At 37.9% G+C, this 17,745-nt stretch overlaps 1 protein-coding gene across 2 annotated transcripts in view; it reads left to right on the top strand.

Annotated features, from left to right (window-relative positions):
- The first annotated feature begins 254 nt into the window (after positions 1–254).
- The window catches only part of LOC116719748 (E3 ubiquitin-protein ligase SMURF2-like), a 60,771-nt gene continuing 43,280 nt past the window's right edge, over positions 255–17,745 (top strand). For both annotated transcript variants that reach the window (XM_032562397.1, XM_032562396.1), the window contains exon 1: positions 255–745. In XM_032562397.1, the coding sequence (XP_032418288.1) occupies positions 694–745 (52 nt within the window). In that variant the 5' untranslated portion in view covers positions 255–693. The remainder of the gene's footprint in view (positions 746–17,745) is intronic.

Here is a 17,745-nt window from a genome sequence, read left to right as displayed (position 1 = left end):
TATTTTTGTTTATCTTTTATCACTGATTTTGCATTATCAGTGATAATCAGTGATAAAAAAAAAAAAAGCAGACAGCAGCACCTCATGTTTTCGTCATGAAGTGCTCAATAAAGTCTTACTGACGTTTGGACATATTATTTCAGCACTGATAATCCTCAGTTGACTTGAATGCACCATTGGCCAGAAGCGCCGTAATACACCGTGTAAAAATGCATTTGGTGGAGCGGACAAGTCTCTTCGGAAGGGAGCCGCCTCGACTCCACACCGGATGTACGTCTGCTTGCCTGCAGCAGCGCAGTCTTTACAACTATTTCCCCCAACTTGAGTTCTAGCAGCTCGGGCAGTGGAGACGCCTGTCCGGATGGGGGACAAACCGCTCACCTAATCCGTGTCGCTCCTCTTGACACGACCCGCAGTCGGGCATGTAGCTACGCGTATTTCCTCTACGTCTGTGTTTTTCTGTTAAAAAATGGGCTCCGGTGGAAGGGAGTGTATTGGAAGGGATCTAATTGTGAGAGCGTTTCGTTGCATGCACAGTCAGCGTGATTTGCTATGGTGATACTACAAGAAGCTAACCCCGAGCTAGCCCAGGGATCGTTTTTGGGAGATACCTTTTATTGGACAAAGCTACATGCTAACGTGTGAATTAGACACTTCTTGTTAATATTCATTAAAGTGGAATATCAAAAGGGAATGTCGAACCAAGGAGTAAGGAGAAATGGCCCAGTAAAGCTGCGGTTGACAGGTAAGCAAAATTTAAACCCCCCTTCTTACGCCACTTAGTTATGCTAGCACCCAATTAGCCTGCATGCTAGCGGTTTTTACTAGGTCTGCTGGGTGTAATAACTCATGTATTGTGGGAAATTGTTGTGTCAAACACATACGTGGTATTCTGACTAGTTGGAGAGAATTGGTAACTTCATATTTAAGCGAATAACACTTAAAAATGTACTGAAAGATATAGAAGTGCAGCTTATAAGCCTACCTTGTTAGCAAACATTAGCTGACTTCACTGTTTATGTTTGGTTAGCTTCACTGCTAAACGTTGCATCTATCTCTTTCCTTGAACTACCTGCAGTAGTTTGGGGGATAACGATACATAAATTAATAACACATCTCAGTTTACTTTCAGTAACCTTGACTTTTCACAGAAGTTGCTTTTAAATTATGCACCGACCACTGTGCTGTATAATGCGGTTATGGATAATATTTCTAGGCATATTTTTTCAATTTGCAGAATATTTCAAAACACGGTACTTTATCAATGTTGGCATTGAGGCTTAAAGTATATGAAAATAGCTTTCTTTCAAGACGTTTTTAAAATGTTGCAATGAAACGTCCTGGAAATGATCTTTTATTGTATTTAACCGATATATTATCTTGTTTTGGCATGGAATCATGGTCAAGACGAGGGACAAAATGTCCTACATACCCTGAATGGAAAACACAAGCCTTAAAAAATGCAGTAATCACATATAAAATACTGAAGACGTCGGTATAATTATATATTATAATCAAATGTATAATTAAGAACCTAATTAAAAACAGTTAAACTTCTGCTAAAACAGCTTTCATTTGAATCAAGTTGAATGTGTTCTCAAGATCTTTCCACACAAAAGGATCATATTTTTATAGATTCTCAGGATATGATCTAGGAACCTTTCTGAATATTCAATGTTTGCTTCACTGGAGCAACAACTAATAGAAGTTCTGGGTTTTCCAATGTTACTTTTTGGTTATTTGAGTATTTTCATCAAAAACTGAGAAATGAATTCCATCTTGAAATAAAGAGACATTCTGTTTAGACTCTTTTTAAAAGTGAATGTCAGTAAATGTATATTGCTGTGAGTTATTTTTGGTTTTGATGGAATCTGATCCTTGCTTAGGCTAGAAAAAGTGCTAGCCTAAGCAAGTAGTTTATTACCAAAGATTTACGTTTATGTAAATGGTGAAAACAATTACAGACAGGTTTTTCAACCATGGCTTTGTCATAGCAAAACATGAATGACTAAGTTGTATAACGAAGTATTTGGAGCAAAAATGGCAGCCTCAGATCCTCTAATCGTAATATGCCGTTTCTTCAGCCTCCACGGTTTAAACTTCATTTCCAACGACATTAAAATCTTCATGTCTAAGTTCAGTGCAGTAGTGCTTATGTTAAAAAGTTGCAACCAGCAGTAGAGTATCTTAAATTTTCCTGCTTAAGTTTCTGAGCTTCATTTCTTTGCTGCAGCTAACCATACCGGTTCTAACTCCAGTAGACTGAACTGTGGCTTATTGAGGACTAAGTAGTGTCGTGAAGAGAAATTGTTACTCAAACACATCCAGTTCTGGTCCGGTCCGGTCTGCCTGGGGTCTCTCTCTCTCTTCCTCTCCATATGGACGATAGTTTTAAATGTGCCGCAGTGGTCTTCAACGGAATGCCAAGAATGTGAAACCTCAGAGAGCCTTTCCTGGTCAGAAACCCATTCAAAGTGCTACTCGCATCATTTAGAATGATGACCCAATTTCCAGTGACTTGAGTTCTTCATTGGGCTTGTTGTTTGCGTCTCAGACGTTGCGTTTGGATTCAGTTGTGGTCAAATGCAATTTCAGATTGGAATGCAGTGTTGGTTCTAAATGCACAGTCGATGCGGTGGTGGTCCTTTAATTGCAATGTGTTGTTTCCCCCCCCATCCTCCTACGTCTGAAAGAATGGTTTGTCTGGACAAAAGAAAATTAAAAGATTATGGTTTATGTTGCGTGGTAAGTATTCTTCCAGCTGTTTTAGGTTTTGGTCATTATGTTGAATAAACTTTGGGTTTTAGTGATGAACCTTTAAAAATTATTTCTCAGATGTGTCTGTTGTGAAAGCTTCAGCCAATCAGTTTGCAATAAAGTGGTGGCTTTCTATCAGATATAGAGGAGAAGAAGTTAATAGACAATGAATGTCATACGAACTTCGGACCTTCAAAGACATAATCTTTTAATAAAAATTTGCCGCAAACCTTTGAATCTGTTTGCGTGCACACATCCCTTAATTTTTGAATAAACGTCCAACAGCAAGTTACAACAGAGGAACCGCGTGCCGTTCCAGAACCTAAATGGCGATTCTCTTTTTTTCCATTTCAAAAGATGTTTTGATGAGTTTCTCGTTAAAACACCGTGTCGACCGTGTCCGGTTATCAACCAGCTGACCAAAACTGTGTCGCCCTCGGAGGAAAGAAAATTTGTTGAAATGACCAGAAACCAGTAACCAATTATTTAACAATCAATGAACAGTGCATTTTGTCAAGCAGATATAAATTCAATATATTGACCAATGTTCCAGTAACTAGAAGTCAAAAGCAACTCTATACAGTCTTTAGTCTTTATTAAAAAAAAACACTAAGTGTTTCAGCATCTTTGCAGTTTTCTGGAAGTTTGCTCCAGATTTGTGGTGCATAGAAGCTGAAAGCCAGAAGTTCAGTCTTCTGGCTCTAGGTAGAAAAATGAATATAGGAAAGGCAAAGTAAGTACAAAGCAATTCAGTTGCCTTTTTTTAAAAAATAAAATTTTATTTCTTCAAAATTTAATACGATTCAAAAATCATGTTTAGTCTCAAGTTTGAAGTATGACAAAAACGTATTTCTAAATTAGATACGTCTAATCTATTCCAAATGTAGCCAAATGAATCAAGGGGAAGCTTTAAAATGAAACAAAAAAAAAGTGTATGTTCAATTAGCAGTACAACAGTCAATGTAAAATAGATAGTAAAGAAACTGAAACTGACGAAAACAATACTTTGACTACTTTGGTCAAACACGCAAACATAAACTACAATAGACCTTCTGTCAAATGGGTCCGAAAGTGCAATTAGGACTTTTAAATATAATGTAAAATAAAAAATAATGCTCAGAGCACAAAGCACAGAATTAGACTGAATAGACCTGCCCTTATGGATTGGGCACATTGTCACTGATACCCAGTCTAGATTTTTATTTCCAATATCTGGAACGATGAATATTATCGAATCTCCACTGAAATCAAGACCTAGAGAGTAAGGATGTCTTTTAAAGGGCCTAAATTAATGATAATAACGTCATAATAATTCCTATTCTTTCCCCCAGACAATTAACATTTTTTTTTTTTTTTTTTTTTTTTTTTTTTTTTTTTTTTTTTTTTTTTGTAACCCCTCCAGGGGGTCTTTTTTTGTGGGCTCTAGTGTCCCTTTTCATGAAGTAGGCTGACAGGAAAGGGGGAGGGAGAGGGGGGAAGACATGCGGTAAATGTCGCCGGGTCCGGGAGTCGAACCCGCGACAGCCGCGTCGAGGACTTGAGGCCTCCAAATGTGGGTCGCGCTAACCCCTACGCCACCACGGCACGCCCCCGACAATTAACATTTTTTATGCTCAAATTATATCAGTGATTTAAAAAAAAAAAAGGACAATGAAGAACAGCATCCCTTGTGTGACGTTAGTGGTGGACTTTATGTGCTGAATTAAAAAAAAAAAAAAGAGAAATCCGTGGCTTCATGAGTGCTGTCTATTTTCTATTTAACTTCCCTTTGGGATCAATAAAGTACTTTAGAATTGAATTGAATTTAATTATCCTTGCACTGCATCATGTTTTCCCTCCACTCCCTCCTCGTCTGCTGCGTAAGTTGGCACGATTCGCACAGAAACTGGGCTTTCTTCAAATGAGGAAGATTTCTTTTTTTCTTTTTTAAAGTTGAAATACGTGAGAAGAATATTTAGATGAATTGTATCTTCCATTTTGTCTGCTCGGCGCTATGAGGATATGCGTGCGATCCATTCTCCCCAACGGACCCCTGTTGGCGTGATGCGACTGAAAGAGTCATGCCGCCGTTCTTCCTGCTCTCTGTGCGTGTTGCGCTCTCGCAGGCAAGGAAATTCACGTGTATTTTTCATCCACTGTCACTCCGTGTCATTGTGTGTCTTGTGTTTTTCCTTCTACTGTTACATGTGGACTTGCTGATTCATGAGTGTTTGTGCGTTAAAGGAGAAAAGGCAGGAAGTTGATGACTGAGATGAAAGTTCTTCCTTAGTTTTGGGGCAGAAACGCATCAGAAACGACCACATCGACCGCTTGTGGAACTCAACGGTTTGCGTCAAGTTTTTCTCTTCAATAAATGGACGGCAAAGGCAGAGTGTTGCACTCAAATTCAAAGTAAATCTTACACGCAGTAGCTGAAATGTTTGCCATATTGGTTTACAAGCATCGAATTAATCTCCATCCAACTTTTTACATTTTTTTGTCATAATTCACTGATTTTCAGCGGTTAAGGTCAAAACTTTGGCAAAGGAGTTCCAGAAGCTACTAGGGCTCGTCCACCGGGATGTTTTCATTCACACGGAAATGCGGAGAACGAAAAAAAAAATGTTTTAACTCCTCCAGGCCTGCAAGTGGCGCTCAACGTGGCGTGAGGGACATGTAGATAAAGCCTCCTCCCGAGGTTAGCGGTTAGCGCAACAAGAGAACATGAGTGGAGGATTTTGCAGAAACTTTAATGAGGTGGCACCACCATCAACCTGTAATCCGCCATTGTTGTTGTTTTTTTATGACACGCTTGGGGTTATAGGTCATGCTGGAGGTAGGGCTAATGTTTCTATCTTCACAAACGATGCTTCATAGCTAGCTGTGCTCTGAAGTGAACCTGAAACCTGGCAGCCTTGACAACAACACACCGAGTCCAAGTTTTTACGATGAGCGATTTTGTTTCCAGCAGCCAAAACTTAAAGAGCCTCTCTTCAGTCAATATACCATCTTTTATGAAGTTTTTATCCTTTGTTGCTGATTGTTTGGAAGATGTTTGTTTTGCTTGTCAGCCTGTAAAAATATCTGGTTTAATCGCACATTAAGTACGATGGAGTATTAGGGCTGGACGAAGAGATTATTTTAATTTTTTTAATTATCAGGATAAAGTAATAAGAAGAATACAGTCATAGTAGCAGAATAAAGACAATATTGCCAAAGGAAATCTTAAAATGACTCAAAATGTCGATAACCAAAGCTGCGTTGGTTATCGAGATCTGATGTGACGTAGGCCTCTGGTCTGCCATCGTTTCTTCGAAACACAATTGATTCAGAGTTCTGCTTCCGATAATAATTTGATTCTAATGTTTTAAAATATCAAGTAGATCCTATTTGTAAAACCGATGCTAAAATATAACTTCACAAGATGCTCAACATTCCTCATTTTATTTATTTTTATTTTAACAAATAAATGAGGGTTATCATACAATTACTACTTCATTATACTAACATTATGACTTTATTCTGGTAACGAGTTTTATTCTCATATCATTACAAGCTTTTTCTCTTCTGGTTACAAATTCTTATAATAATTTTTTGCCACATTTATTCAGGTACTATTTATGATTTTTATTTATGATTGCATTATTACAGCTTTTTGTTGTATTATTTCAGCTTACTGTCGTATTACCTTATTCTCGTAATGTTATGACTTTATTTTGATAATATGGCTTTGTTCTTGTATTATTCCAAGATTACTACTTTACTCTCATAATGACTTTATTCTCGTATTATTTAGACTTGATGTCTTATAACCTTATTCTCATAATGACTTTGTTCTTATTTTTATCTGTTATTATTTAGACTTGATGTCTTATAACCTTATTCTCATAATGAGTTTATTCTCAGAACACTATGACTTTCTTCTCACAGTGTCATGAGTTTATTATCATATGATTCTTTTCTTCCAAATAGTTTGACTTTACTCATTTTTGTTTTTCTTACTCCGTCGTATCAGGACACTAAAACCTGCAGTAGTTTCCACGCGACCTTTACCCTCTTTAAAAATACTTTACCAGGTTAGCCTTTGACTAGATTTGGTTCCTCTGACTCATCGGTGCACTATTAATGACTCATTCATTGACCTATTATATATATTTCTGGAGCATGCAGTGCTCTAGCAGAAAAGTCCGCTTTATCCCAGTAATTAGGCGAATAATGGCCACCGATTAACTTCGCTGATTCTTGAGCAAATTGCCTTTAAGACACTGATGTGTTTATCAACTTTATTGCTGTCTGGTCTGACCAGAATCCATCAAATGAAAGATCCCATTTTGCGGACTCAGGGAACCTCGCCTTTTTTTCTTCTCTTCTTTGAGCATTAGGAACGTGTGAGAGTCTGTGTTTGTTTGTATGTTTACCTTCCTGATTTTTCTGTAACTTTTCCCCTGAACTTTAAAGACAGGAGAGCAGGAGAGACGGGCCACTGTGCAATTTCTGCTGATATTGTCCGTCAATCCCACAGGTAATCCATTAACTCCTTTGATGGTTCTTAGGTGGATATATGCATTTTTAATCTCGCTGTTCATTAAAACAATGAGTCTGATCAGGGAAACATTCGGTCGAAGCAGGATTTATTAAACCTTTTCATATTTCTTTTCTCTTCAGTGCAGTGGAAATGAGCTAAACTTGGGTTTTATGAAAGAATAACCGATTTCGTCTCGTTTTCAGCTAATGTCTCGGTTGAGCCATCTGTTTATGTTCAGGAGTGCTATAAGTAATTTAATTAGCGCTATAGATTGGTCTCCATGCGCTGCCGGTTCCCAGAAACGAAATTCAGAGCTTTTATGTGTTCAGCCGTGCTCTCTTGATCTTGCCTGCAGCGTTTGGGGTCATTGTGTTGTGGTTAGATTTTTGTAGTGCACTACCAAGGTCTGTACCCAAACTTCCTCCAGCTCTGTTTAGTCTGCATCACTACAGTATACTTGAATTGACCACACGTGCTCCGCAGGTTTTCTTATACCCGTTTAGCGCTCACATGACTTTTGTATTGGTGTGGAAAACGTTTGCATGCAGTTTAGGGCGCAAATATTCTTGCCGGAGTTGATCTTTATTTCACGTTTGTTCTTATCTGTGTTCTTTTATCGGTCAGTCTGGAAGAAACTTTAAAAAAAGTAACACAGACAGGAAGCCTCTTCAAATCTCAAATGGTACCTTACTCATCTGCTTCCATGGTAAACTACCAAAAAGTAAAAAAAAAATAAACATAACCCAACTTATTATTCTTTCTCATGACATTTACCACATTTTTCAAAAGTAATTTCTTTTTTCTGTCAATGCAAGTTCTTAAAAGTATGGAGGAAAAAAAGAGTTCACACGTATCCAGAGGTTTTTCTACTCTGTGATCACAGATAACATTATTGTCTAATCTCATCTCGTCTGCTTCACGTTAAACAACATTTCACACAGTTATTTATGTCTGGCAGTCTTTGTAACAAACATATCTTTGCTTATGGTCTTTTACAGTGAACTAATGCTTTGTTCTCCATATCCACTGAACCTCTGCAGTTTATTTTACTCAGTTTTTCTTTGTTGGCTGCTTGGCTGTCCAGAGAATAGGTAGTCAGATTATAATGTAACCCTAAAATCAAAATGCAAATACTAGCTCAGATACCACCGTCTAGCCAGTGCTGTGATAACAGTTATGATGTGACAGACGTGCAATATTCATCTCTGCGTTACCCAATGAGGAACTGGCAGAATTGTTGCAAAGTTGTTGCAAAGTTGGACCGCATACAAACTAGAAGCGCTTCTTCTAGAGCGTAGAAAGAAACCATGTCTCACATTTGAGTGAGCATTTGGCACCGTCATTGACGACATTTTAACAACTGATCTTCTTAACGAGGTGTAAAAGTCTCATCCGTCGCAGTTTTAAAGATGTAATAATCCATGTAAAATGGTCTTAATGCTGAAAAATGAGCACCGGAAAATGTGTTTCTTCTTTTGGAGAAAGATTTGCTAAACTTCAATTGTTTAACAATATCTATTCAGTAGCGGTGTAAAGGTATCTATAACTTACAAGACGGGACACGATATTTTCACACAAACTCATGTCTTTCTGATTTAAAAATTATTTTTTGATCTCTTTAAGTGTTCGGACAGTTCTCCCACTAGCATGGTCTGCAGTAAAACATTTCCCAGTTGCTAATGACTGAGATGAAGCTGAACGTAACCCTAGACGTCCAGACGCTGGTTGTTATAGCAGTTCTGTCAACGTCCGAACAACTTGGAGTTGCTTGCATATTGATCGAGTCTTGTCTGATGCTACTTTCATTGTTTATAGTTCCTAAATGCTGCCAAACATATGATTTCATCTGCTGTGACAGCTTCATCAGGCGGAGCCATGCTGACCGTAGCGAGATCGCGAGATAGCCCAGTGAGAAATATTGGGATGTTATCATATCGTTGTTACAGCCTTACTGGTCAATGATGAATTTCCAAACTAAAGTAAAATCAATCCATTAAATTTTAGCTCATTGAAGCACTTCAATCAGTTTGTAGTAAGTCATCTGTCTTGTACAACTCTGCTTCAAAAAAAAAAGCAAATTTGGGCGTGCCGTGGTGGCGTAGGGGTTAGCGTGACCCGTATTTGGAGGCCTTGAGTCTTCGACGCGGCCGTCGCGGGTTCGACTCCCGGACCCGACGACATTTGCCGCATGTCTTCTCCCCTCTCCTTCCCCGTTTCCTGTCAGCCTACTATCACATAAGGGAGACTAGAGCCCACAAAAGACCCCCTGGAGGGGTAAAAAAAAAAAAAAAAAAAAAAGCAAATTGGCCATTTTCATATCAATATTGCCTTTACAGACAGCAGGTTTTAAAATCTAGAGTGAACTATTCAATTCAATGCAGTTGAAAATTTGGACGTGCTTAACTTCCATTCACCTAAGATGAACAGTTATGTGCAGAATGTTAGTCTAAATCTCAGAGACGAATCAAATAAAAATCCACACTTGTTAAAGAAAGTAGATGAGCTCCAACTTTGGGGTCAGCGGTGGCTCGCAGTTAGACGCACTGTTCTCACACAGTGCTTATAAAACGTGTCCCGTTTGTCCCACAGATGTTTTAACGCTGATGGCAGGGCTTCTATAGTCTTTTTTTTATTTTAATCTGGATATTTTTGGGCTGGCCATAAACTTTTTATTAGTCAACTCTGTCAACAAAACAAGGCAACATTTTTTATGGCTCGTTGACATTGATTGGTGCATGACACCTCGTGGCCGCCGGCTTCCTACTGTGCTTTTTGGAAGCTCACAGCTGTGTGCAATAATTTTTGTGTTTTTTTGTTTTGTTTTTGTTTTTTCCCTTATGCAGCAGTGAATCAAACTCGTACTAAATGTTATGATGAACTACATCATAATTTCATGCTGTTTACATTTTCCCAGTGTGTGGAATCACATTTTTCCTTGTTCTCGACAAAATTGTTTTCATTAAATTGAGTCTTCTTTGTGGCACGCCCGATAGCGGCAGAAAAACGTGCTAATCTCTCCTTCGTCTGTCACACTTTCACCAATTTGTCACTGATCTCGCTCTCTGAATGGTCCAACATAAACCCTCTGCTGCTACGTCTCAGATTCAATTTTTTTTCCAGCTACTTTTGAACTCTGTGGCATCATTGTACTTCTGAACAGAGAAGTGGAAAGACTGAACACCTTGGACTTGCATAACAGCCTCAGACCCGAGAGGGGGGGTGGCTTTAAATATGCAGAATACATTAAACTTTCCAAGTGCTTCAGGAGGATTTTCCGGCACATCATGAATGGAGCGTGGTATTTCCAAGAGTCTTTACAAATTTCTATTTGGAGCATGTGAAAAAGCTGGTCTTCATTAATATTTAAGCCTAAACTTGTCAAGTTTCATACTTTTGTGATATTTTTCTAGATTTTTTTTTTTTCCGATGATAACGAGATGATCACTTATTTAGCTGGATTTGACCCAAAATATTTAGTTTTTAGTACGACTTTCTGGAATATTACAGTTAACTGACGATGGTTTGTTTACTGTCTTAACACATCAGCTGTAAATCTTGTAAAATGAATCAACATATCCCAACTTCGTGATGACAACATCCTCTTATTAGCGCGATAATTTATAGAGACCTGCTATGAAATATAGGTGAGGAAAAAAGTAGACAAATTATTATTTTTTATGATTCGTAGAGCTGAAACAATCATGATAAATTGAATTTATCATGATTAATCGATTATTGAAACAGTCGGCAACTACGTTAGTTATTGATTAATTGTTAGCTGGAGTATACAGACTTTTTTTTCAGCTGTTTGCTGAAAAAAACACCTTATTCAGAGCCGTTTTTAAGCAAATTAAATATACATTTTTCATCTATGTCTGAAAATACATTTTACCCAAAGCTCCTCTAGTAGCGCAGTTTTAGCTTTACCTCGTTCAAATTCACTAAATGAATGCTATATTTGTTGCATTTTAAGTACTAAAATGTTTCCTTTTCAAATGTTTTATTGGCTCTAGTGGCCTTTATTTGATAGCTAATTGGTTATGAGAGAGAGGGAAAGACATGCGGCAAAGGTCGCCAGGCCGGGGATCGAACCTTCGACGGCCATGTCGAGGCCTCCATACATGGGTTGTGCTTAACCCCTGCGCCACCACAGCACATCCCGTAAAATGTTTTCTTATTAATGTATTTCTGATGTATTAAATGGAAAATCTGTTAAATGTGCCAATTAAAAAAAAAATAAAAAATCAGATTAATCATCAGAATAATCGAAATAAAATAATCATTAGTTGCAGCCCTATTGATTTATAACTTAAGAGTCTGTGAAAAATATGCAGGCACTTAATGTCACCTGAAAATGCGCAACTATTCCCCATTTTTGTTTAATCAAAAGCAAATTCAAGTTTTTGCCATTTAAGTGGAATGAAGCTACTTCACGTTTAGTTTTGAAACTGTTATTTGTTTTATTTTCATTTAACCGCTGCGGTGGCACTGGGGGCCGTTGAATCGTTACTCTGGATGCTGACTTTTCTTCTCTCTCTCTCTCTCTCTCGAGTTGTTTCACTCTGTTTTTTTTTTTTTTCTTCATCTAACAGGATGTCCCTCATCTCTCTGTCATTTCTCTCTCTTCCTTCCTCTCCCCCGCTCACCCCCCGGATCTAGTCCAGACAGCTGTCAGACGACTCTGCCGGTGCGGCTCCAGTGTGCCGATCTTTTTTTCTTTTTTTTCTCTCTCTCTTTTTTTTTTTTTCAATCTTTATCTGTTTTCAACTGGTGATATGTGCGCCGCACATACTTGCACACATTTCCTGTTGCGATCCTTCACCGCCGCTCTTCCAGTTTGTTTACCTTCGCGTCGTCTCTCTGAGAGGATTTCAGGAAAGTGATAAATTCCCGCTTTTAAGTAGTAAAACCGGTGCACACATCCATGGAAGTTGTGAAATTTGTTGTTTAACTCTTATATTGTCATTTGCATGGATGTATTTCAAAGCCAAACAAGCCAGCCCTGCTTTGCTAAGTGAACAAAAGGTGCTTGTGTGTGTTTTCATTGTAACTGGAGTAAGACAGAAGATTAGACGTTATGGATTCAACTTTCCTCCCCCTCACTGTCTTCTGCTACTGTTTCTGAGGTCAGACTGCCCACCTTCTTGTGTGTGTGTGTGTGTGTGTGTGTGTGTGTGTGTGTGTGTGTCTGGTAGACCACTCAGCATGTTCACTTTATGAAGGCACATATGCACACACTCGCATTTACTGCTTCTCTTATTGCATCCTCCTCACGATCTGTGATTTCAGTTAAGCTGGAAAAACAGAGAAGGTGCAGTCACTTATTTTTCCCCCTTCGCTATCGACATGGTTAACTTATTCGACTAATAACGACAGTGCGGTCACTAAATACGATGATCGTAAAGGAAAGAAATGGTCCCTTCCCGCTGACGGTACTTTTTGCATCCATTAAAGAACGTCAAAAGTTAACTATGACTTTTTACCATGCGGGAACCAAAAACAGCTCTGATTGAACACAATTAATCAGTACATCTCTTTGGTACTAAGCTATTTTTCATTATAACGGAGCAGCATCCCAAACATTTTAATTTGTCGATGTTTTTTTTTTTGTCTTCTTTCAAGTTAAGCATGCAGTTCGACAACAACAACACTGTTATCTGTAGTGGGGTCTGCAACAACCACAACTCCATGTCTGACCCAGCAGAAAATGGTCTGATTTCTGTTTTTGTCTGTGTGTTTCTGTCCCCCCAAAATATGCCTAGCAACAACTTTTAACAACTTCATGTAAAAGCCACCGGACCAGGTCCGTGAAACATGGGGACCTGCCTTTTTTTTTTCTTCTCCTTTTAACCAAGAATTCAGCATCATGATTCATCAGACTAAGTCACTCTTTCCATTGCTACGGGGTCTGGTTTTTATCCTCTTGTGTCCCATTGTAGGTGCCTTTTGTTGCCTCGCAAGGGTCAGCCTGGGTACGTTGGTAATCTGTGGCTATGCTCTCTCAGAAGCAGCAGAGCTTATGTTCACACCTTTTGGTTAGAGGTAGCATTAATCTACAGTGCTTGCCAAAAGTATGCATTCTTGTATGGTGTGTAATGTGAAGTGGATGGGAAATGATGCATGATTTTCACGTTTCTCCTCTCCCCCATAAACCTAAAAAGCGTGGTTCACATTTGAATTTAAACCCACAAGGCAGTGCTTTGTAGGGCTACCACTGCAGTTTTTTGGGGCGTATCTCCAGAGGTCACAGGTCAAGAGGCGGGGTACACCCTGGACAGGTCGCCACGGGGCAATACAGACCAACGAGGGGTGCACCAATAAATCAGCTCTGATTTCTAAGCTTGTCGCAATTAATCGCTTGATAAATTGAAACGAGCTTGATAATTTACATTTGAATGATTGTTGTTTTTTTTTCTTGTGTCTCTCTTTCCACCAAAGATTGGATGACAAAGGGCTTCAGTCTGGAGTATTGTTATCAACTACTGTAGCTCATTATTTTACAGACTTCAATAGCAATTTGATTTGTTGTTTCTGGTGTTTTGTTTATTTATTTTGGTTATTTAAAATGTCTTCCAGTGTTAAATGTTTGTTAGAAGCCTTATATTACTTGAAACTGGTCTTTAAACCAACACTCTTGTTGATTATCGCAATAAGTGGTGGAATTGTCCTTAATTTTGTTTTAGATTGAACAATATTTACATGAGAAACTGTTCTTATTTACATCACAAAGGTCTGAAAATTAGCCACCGTCTCCTTTTGTATTAAAACTTTTAATACAGCAGTTAAAAGCAGATTTGATGTATGTTAGAGTATGAGTCGAGGAGTAGATGTGGTCCTATTTACCATGACAAGAGAAGGAAACCCAGAAATCCTGTGAAAGATTATCACTTTGTGTTGCACCTAGCATTTATTGCAAGTAGATTTTAATTTAAAAGTTGTAGCTTTGTTCTAATTTATTGAATTTGTTCTTGAATTGAGGTCATCACTGCCACACAAAATCAGTCCGGAGGCTGCAAACGGCCCTCGGGCCGCGCTTTGAACAACCTTGATGTAGTGTTATTTTTTGTATAACATCCATCAGTTTGAACCAGGGCAACTAAGGATTATTTCTGAAAATTAATTGGATAAAAATTTTTTTTGCACATTCTGCAAATGTTTAATTTAACCACTTGCGCCTTTTCTATACAATTTTATTGTAAACAAATATAATACAAAAGATGCAAAAAAAAGAAATACAAAACCCAAGTGTTTCAATTCCTTTTTTGAACAAGAAAATAATATTTCACGGCCTAAAATTCAATAACATAGCATTCCTTTAGTGAATGTGAGCCAGGCGAAGCTAAAACCAAAGCCACTGAGGAGTTTTGGGTAGAACTTATTTGCAAATATGGAGTTTTTTTTAATCTTAAGTGTAATGTATTTACATTTTTTTTGTATTGTTTTGGCTTAATTACTGCTGTGACTTTGATGCTCTTTCACCAAATATGCTTTTTTTTGTCTGTATAACGATTAATTAATCACTAAACTGTTATTTCAATAATCGATTAATCACAATTAGGCAGATTAATCGCTACTAAGCCGATTAATCACGACTACACTGATTCATCGTTTCAGCCCTAGTTTGAACAGAAATGTAAGGTTACCTCTTTCTAAACTGGGTGTTAAGATAAAAAAAAACAGAACATGACTCGTTTAACGCTCCCTGTCCTGAATAATCTTACTTGGGATTTTTCGGGGTGTCTCTTGGCCATTTCTTCGTGGAACTCCAGTCAAGCAGACTACACACATTACCGGCCAGCATTTATTTGTTTGCAAATGCGATATTTCATTTCTTGAATTCTCCCTGCCAGAGATCCTCGGCCTCATCCTCCCATTGTAAATTCCTCTCTCCAGATAAACATTTGGTCTTTTACCTCCCTCACCCCGCTCTCTCCCCGTAGACTCTGTGCTCACTCCAGATTCCTATCCTTAGATTATTGGCTTCTCCTCGGGGAGCAGAGAGGGCGGGGGAGAGTCAGCTGTGGAGTTTGGCCTCTCAGCTGAATGACATAATTGGCATCCTGAACATTCACTTGACTGGCGAGAGAGAGGGAGAGACTCAGACTGGGAAGTTGAGTAATTGCTTTACAGAGGAAATATAATGTAGATCAGACTCCTTTATTTTTTTTCTCATTTCTTTGATAAAAAAAAAACACTGCTTCTTGCTGCGCCGTTATTTTGTTGTAATGAACGGTTGCTACAGAAACCTAAAATTAGTCACGCACATAAAAGAGAAGTTGTTTGCAATATTTCCCCACACGGAGTGTGAACAGCGTTGCAGAGGGGGAAGTCGTCTGCTGAGCTGCTGGAGTGACACCGAGCGACGTTAGAGGAAGTTGTGGGTCCCTCTTTATAATCCGAATGTCTTTAACAAATCTTTTGGGACGCAGTTTGTCTCTTTTTTTTTTTCTTCTTCGAACCTGATAAAAAGTTTTGACCTTTAATGCCCACTATGAAACACAACAGAGGTTGCGTGCGTCAAGTTGAGTTTTGTGGCCGATCTGCGATTTTTACATCTGCATCAACAAGTGGGAAAACCACTTGTTGATGCAGATGTAAAAATCGCACCTGATATAAACAATTCTTGCAAATTGTTTATATTTAGGACCACAGTGAACATCAAAACTTGTGTGAGCAAACTGCTACCAATAAGTTCTGGTTTGTTCACTGAAAAAGATAAAAAGAAGAAAAATAGGGCGTAGTGACATGTCTCTGAAGTTTTTTCATACCAGATCCAATTTTAATCGCTTTTTTTTTGCTTTCTTTTCTAAAAAAAATTAAATGAAATAAAATAAGGTCAACGCCCAAAAACATTTTCCAAAAGAGGCTTTTATTTCAATCAACCCTTATTTGAGTTGTACAATGGAGTATCAAGGCCAGGCTATGACAATTTTTGTTTAATTATGAGAATATAGTTATAGCAGTAGAATAAAGATGAAATTTTACCAGGTGAAAGTCTCAAAATTACGAGAAAAATAAAATTTAAGAGAATAAAGCTGGATAATTTATATTTATTTATTTTTTACATTTTTGGATTGGAGTTATAAAATTACTACTTCGTCCTCCTAATGTTACGACTTACGTTTTGAATAATTTCAATATTTTCTGTCACTCATTTCAGAAAATTAAAACATATATTCTTTACACATAGTGAAACATTTCAACTATTTGGTTCTTACAATTTAGATGATGTATACAGCTAACCCAAAATTTAGTGTAACAGAAAATTAGACGATTGTGACATTTTCTAAGAAAATTGAGTAGAAGGCAAAAGTGTGGTAGGAAAAGTTGCATTAGCAGCAGAGTGAATCGTCAAGCGTCCTTTTAACATTTAATATTCTTCTACTGTGGCTTTCTGGTTGGCCCTGTAGAATTGAATTCATCCCGCTCCTTTAATATATGAGGCAATAAATGCAAATGTTAACCCGGAGGAGTCTCCCTAGAGAAAACAAGTGTGAATGCCCCGTCAAGTCCCTCGGCTAGGATCGGTTCATGACCTTTCACCCATTGACCAGAACAAATACCAACCTTATGCCAGATCTGTGTTCAGACAGATGGAGACACCGAAAGGTCCAACTGTTGTAACGGCCCCTCTTTGTTATCAGAAACGCGCGCCGTCTCGGCTTTGTAATGAATAAAAATGGATTCCACAGGATTTATCCACACAATAATCCTATTTCTTCAAGATTTTGTTTCCTGTGTTAGACTTTTTGTTTTGGATGTTTCTCCACATCCATGAAATGGTTTGATTCCCCCTGAGAGACTGGTGAATTTTGTAATTTTATTAAAGTTTATTTTCACTGCTAATTATATTTCCAAATAACTTTATAAGTGCACAGAAATTTCAAATGTGTGCTTCAGTAATTATTATTGATTTCTTTAGAAATAGACTTTCTCTGTTGTAGAGGAGAAACTCTCTGGCCTCAAGAGTGTCAGCCTGTGATTGGATTAGCAAACCAGTAATAATTGGTGGAATAATATACATTTTCTTTCAGCTAAATTGAGATTAAAGGTTTAAAGGTTATCTTCATCTGATATAACATTGCTTGACATGAAACATTTAAGTGTGACAAAAAAAAACAACCAACTTATAAGTAGGCAAACACTGACTCTGTATATCATGTTATTGCAATATCAGAAAAGTGTTTTAAGTTGAATGGACTGTCATTAAACATTGGGATAGTCATGGTGACGAATTTAAATCTTTAGGTTTAGCAAATGTTCTGTTTACTTTTGGTCTTTGTGGAGTATTTTTTCGACAAGCTGTTAAATTTTTGTCTTTAATTTGTATTTAATAAATAACTTTGTAGACTGCTTTCAATAATCGTAGAGCGAGGTAAATACCAGATTAATACATTAATCCCTGGACAGTGGGTGTACTTTCTTTTGACCTTGACCCCAATTGCCTGAAAAAAATGTCTGATTGGTATTGAAGTAATAGTCGG

The sequence above is a fragment of the Xiphophorus hellerii genome, chromosome 5 (assembly GCF_003331165.1).
Source record: "Xiphophorus hellerii strain 12219 chromosome 5, Xiphophorus_hellerii-4.1, whole genome shotgun sequence".
In the NCBI taxonomy this organism is placed as follows: domain Eukaryota; kingdom Metazoa; phylum Chordata; class Actinopteri; order Cyprinodontiformes; family Poeciliidae; genus Xiphophorus; species Xiphophorus hellerii.
The sequence above is the reverse complement of the archived record's forward strand: the minus strand, read 5'-3'. Positions and strand labels throughout refer to the sequence as shown.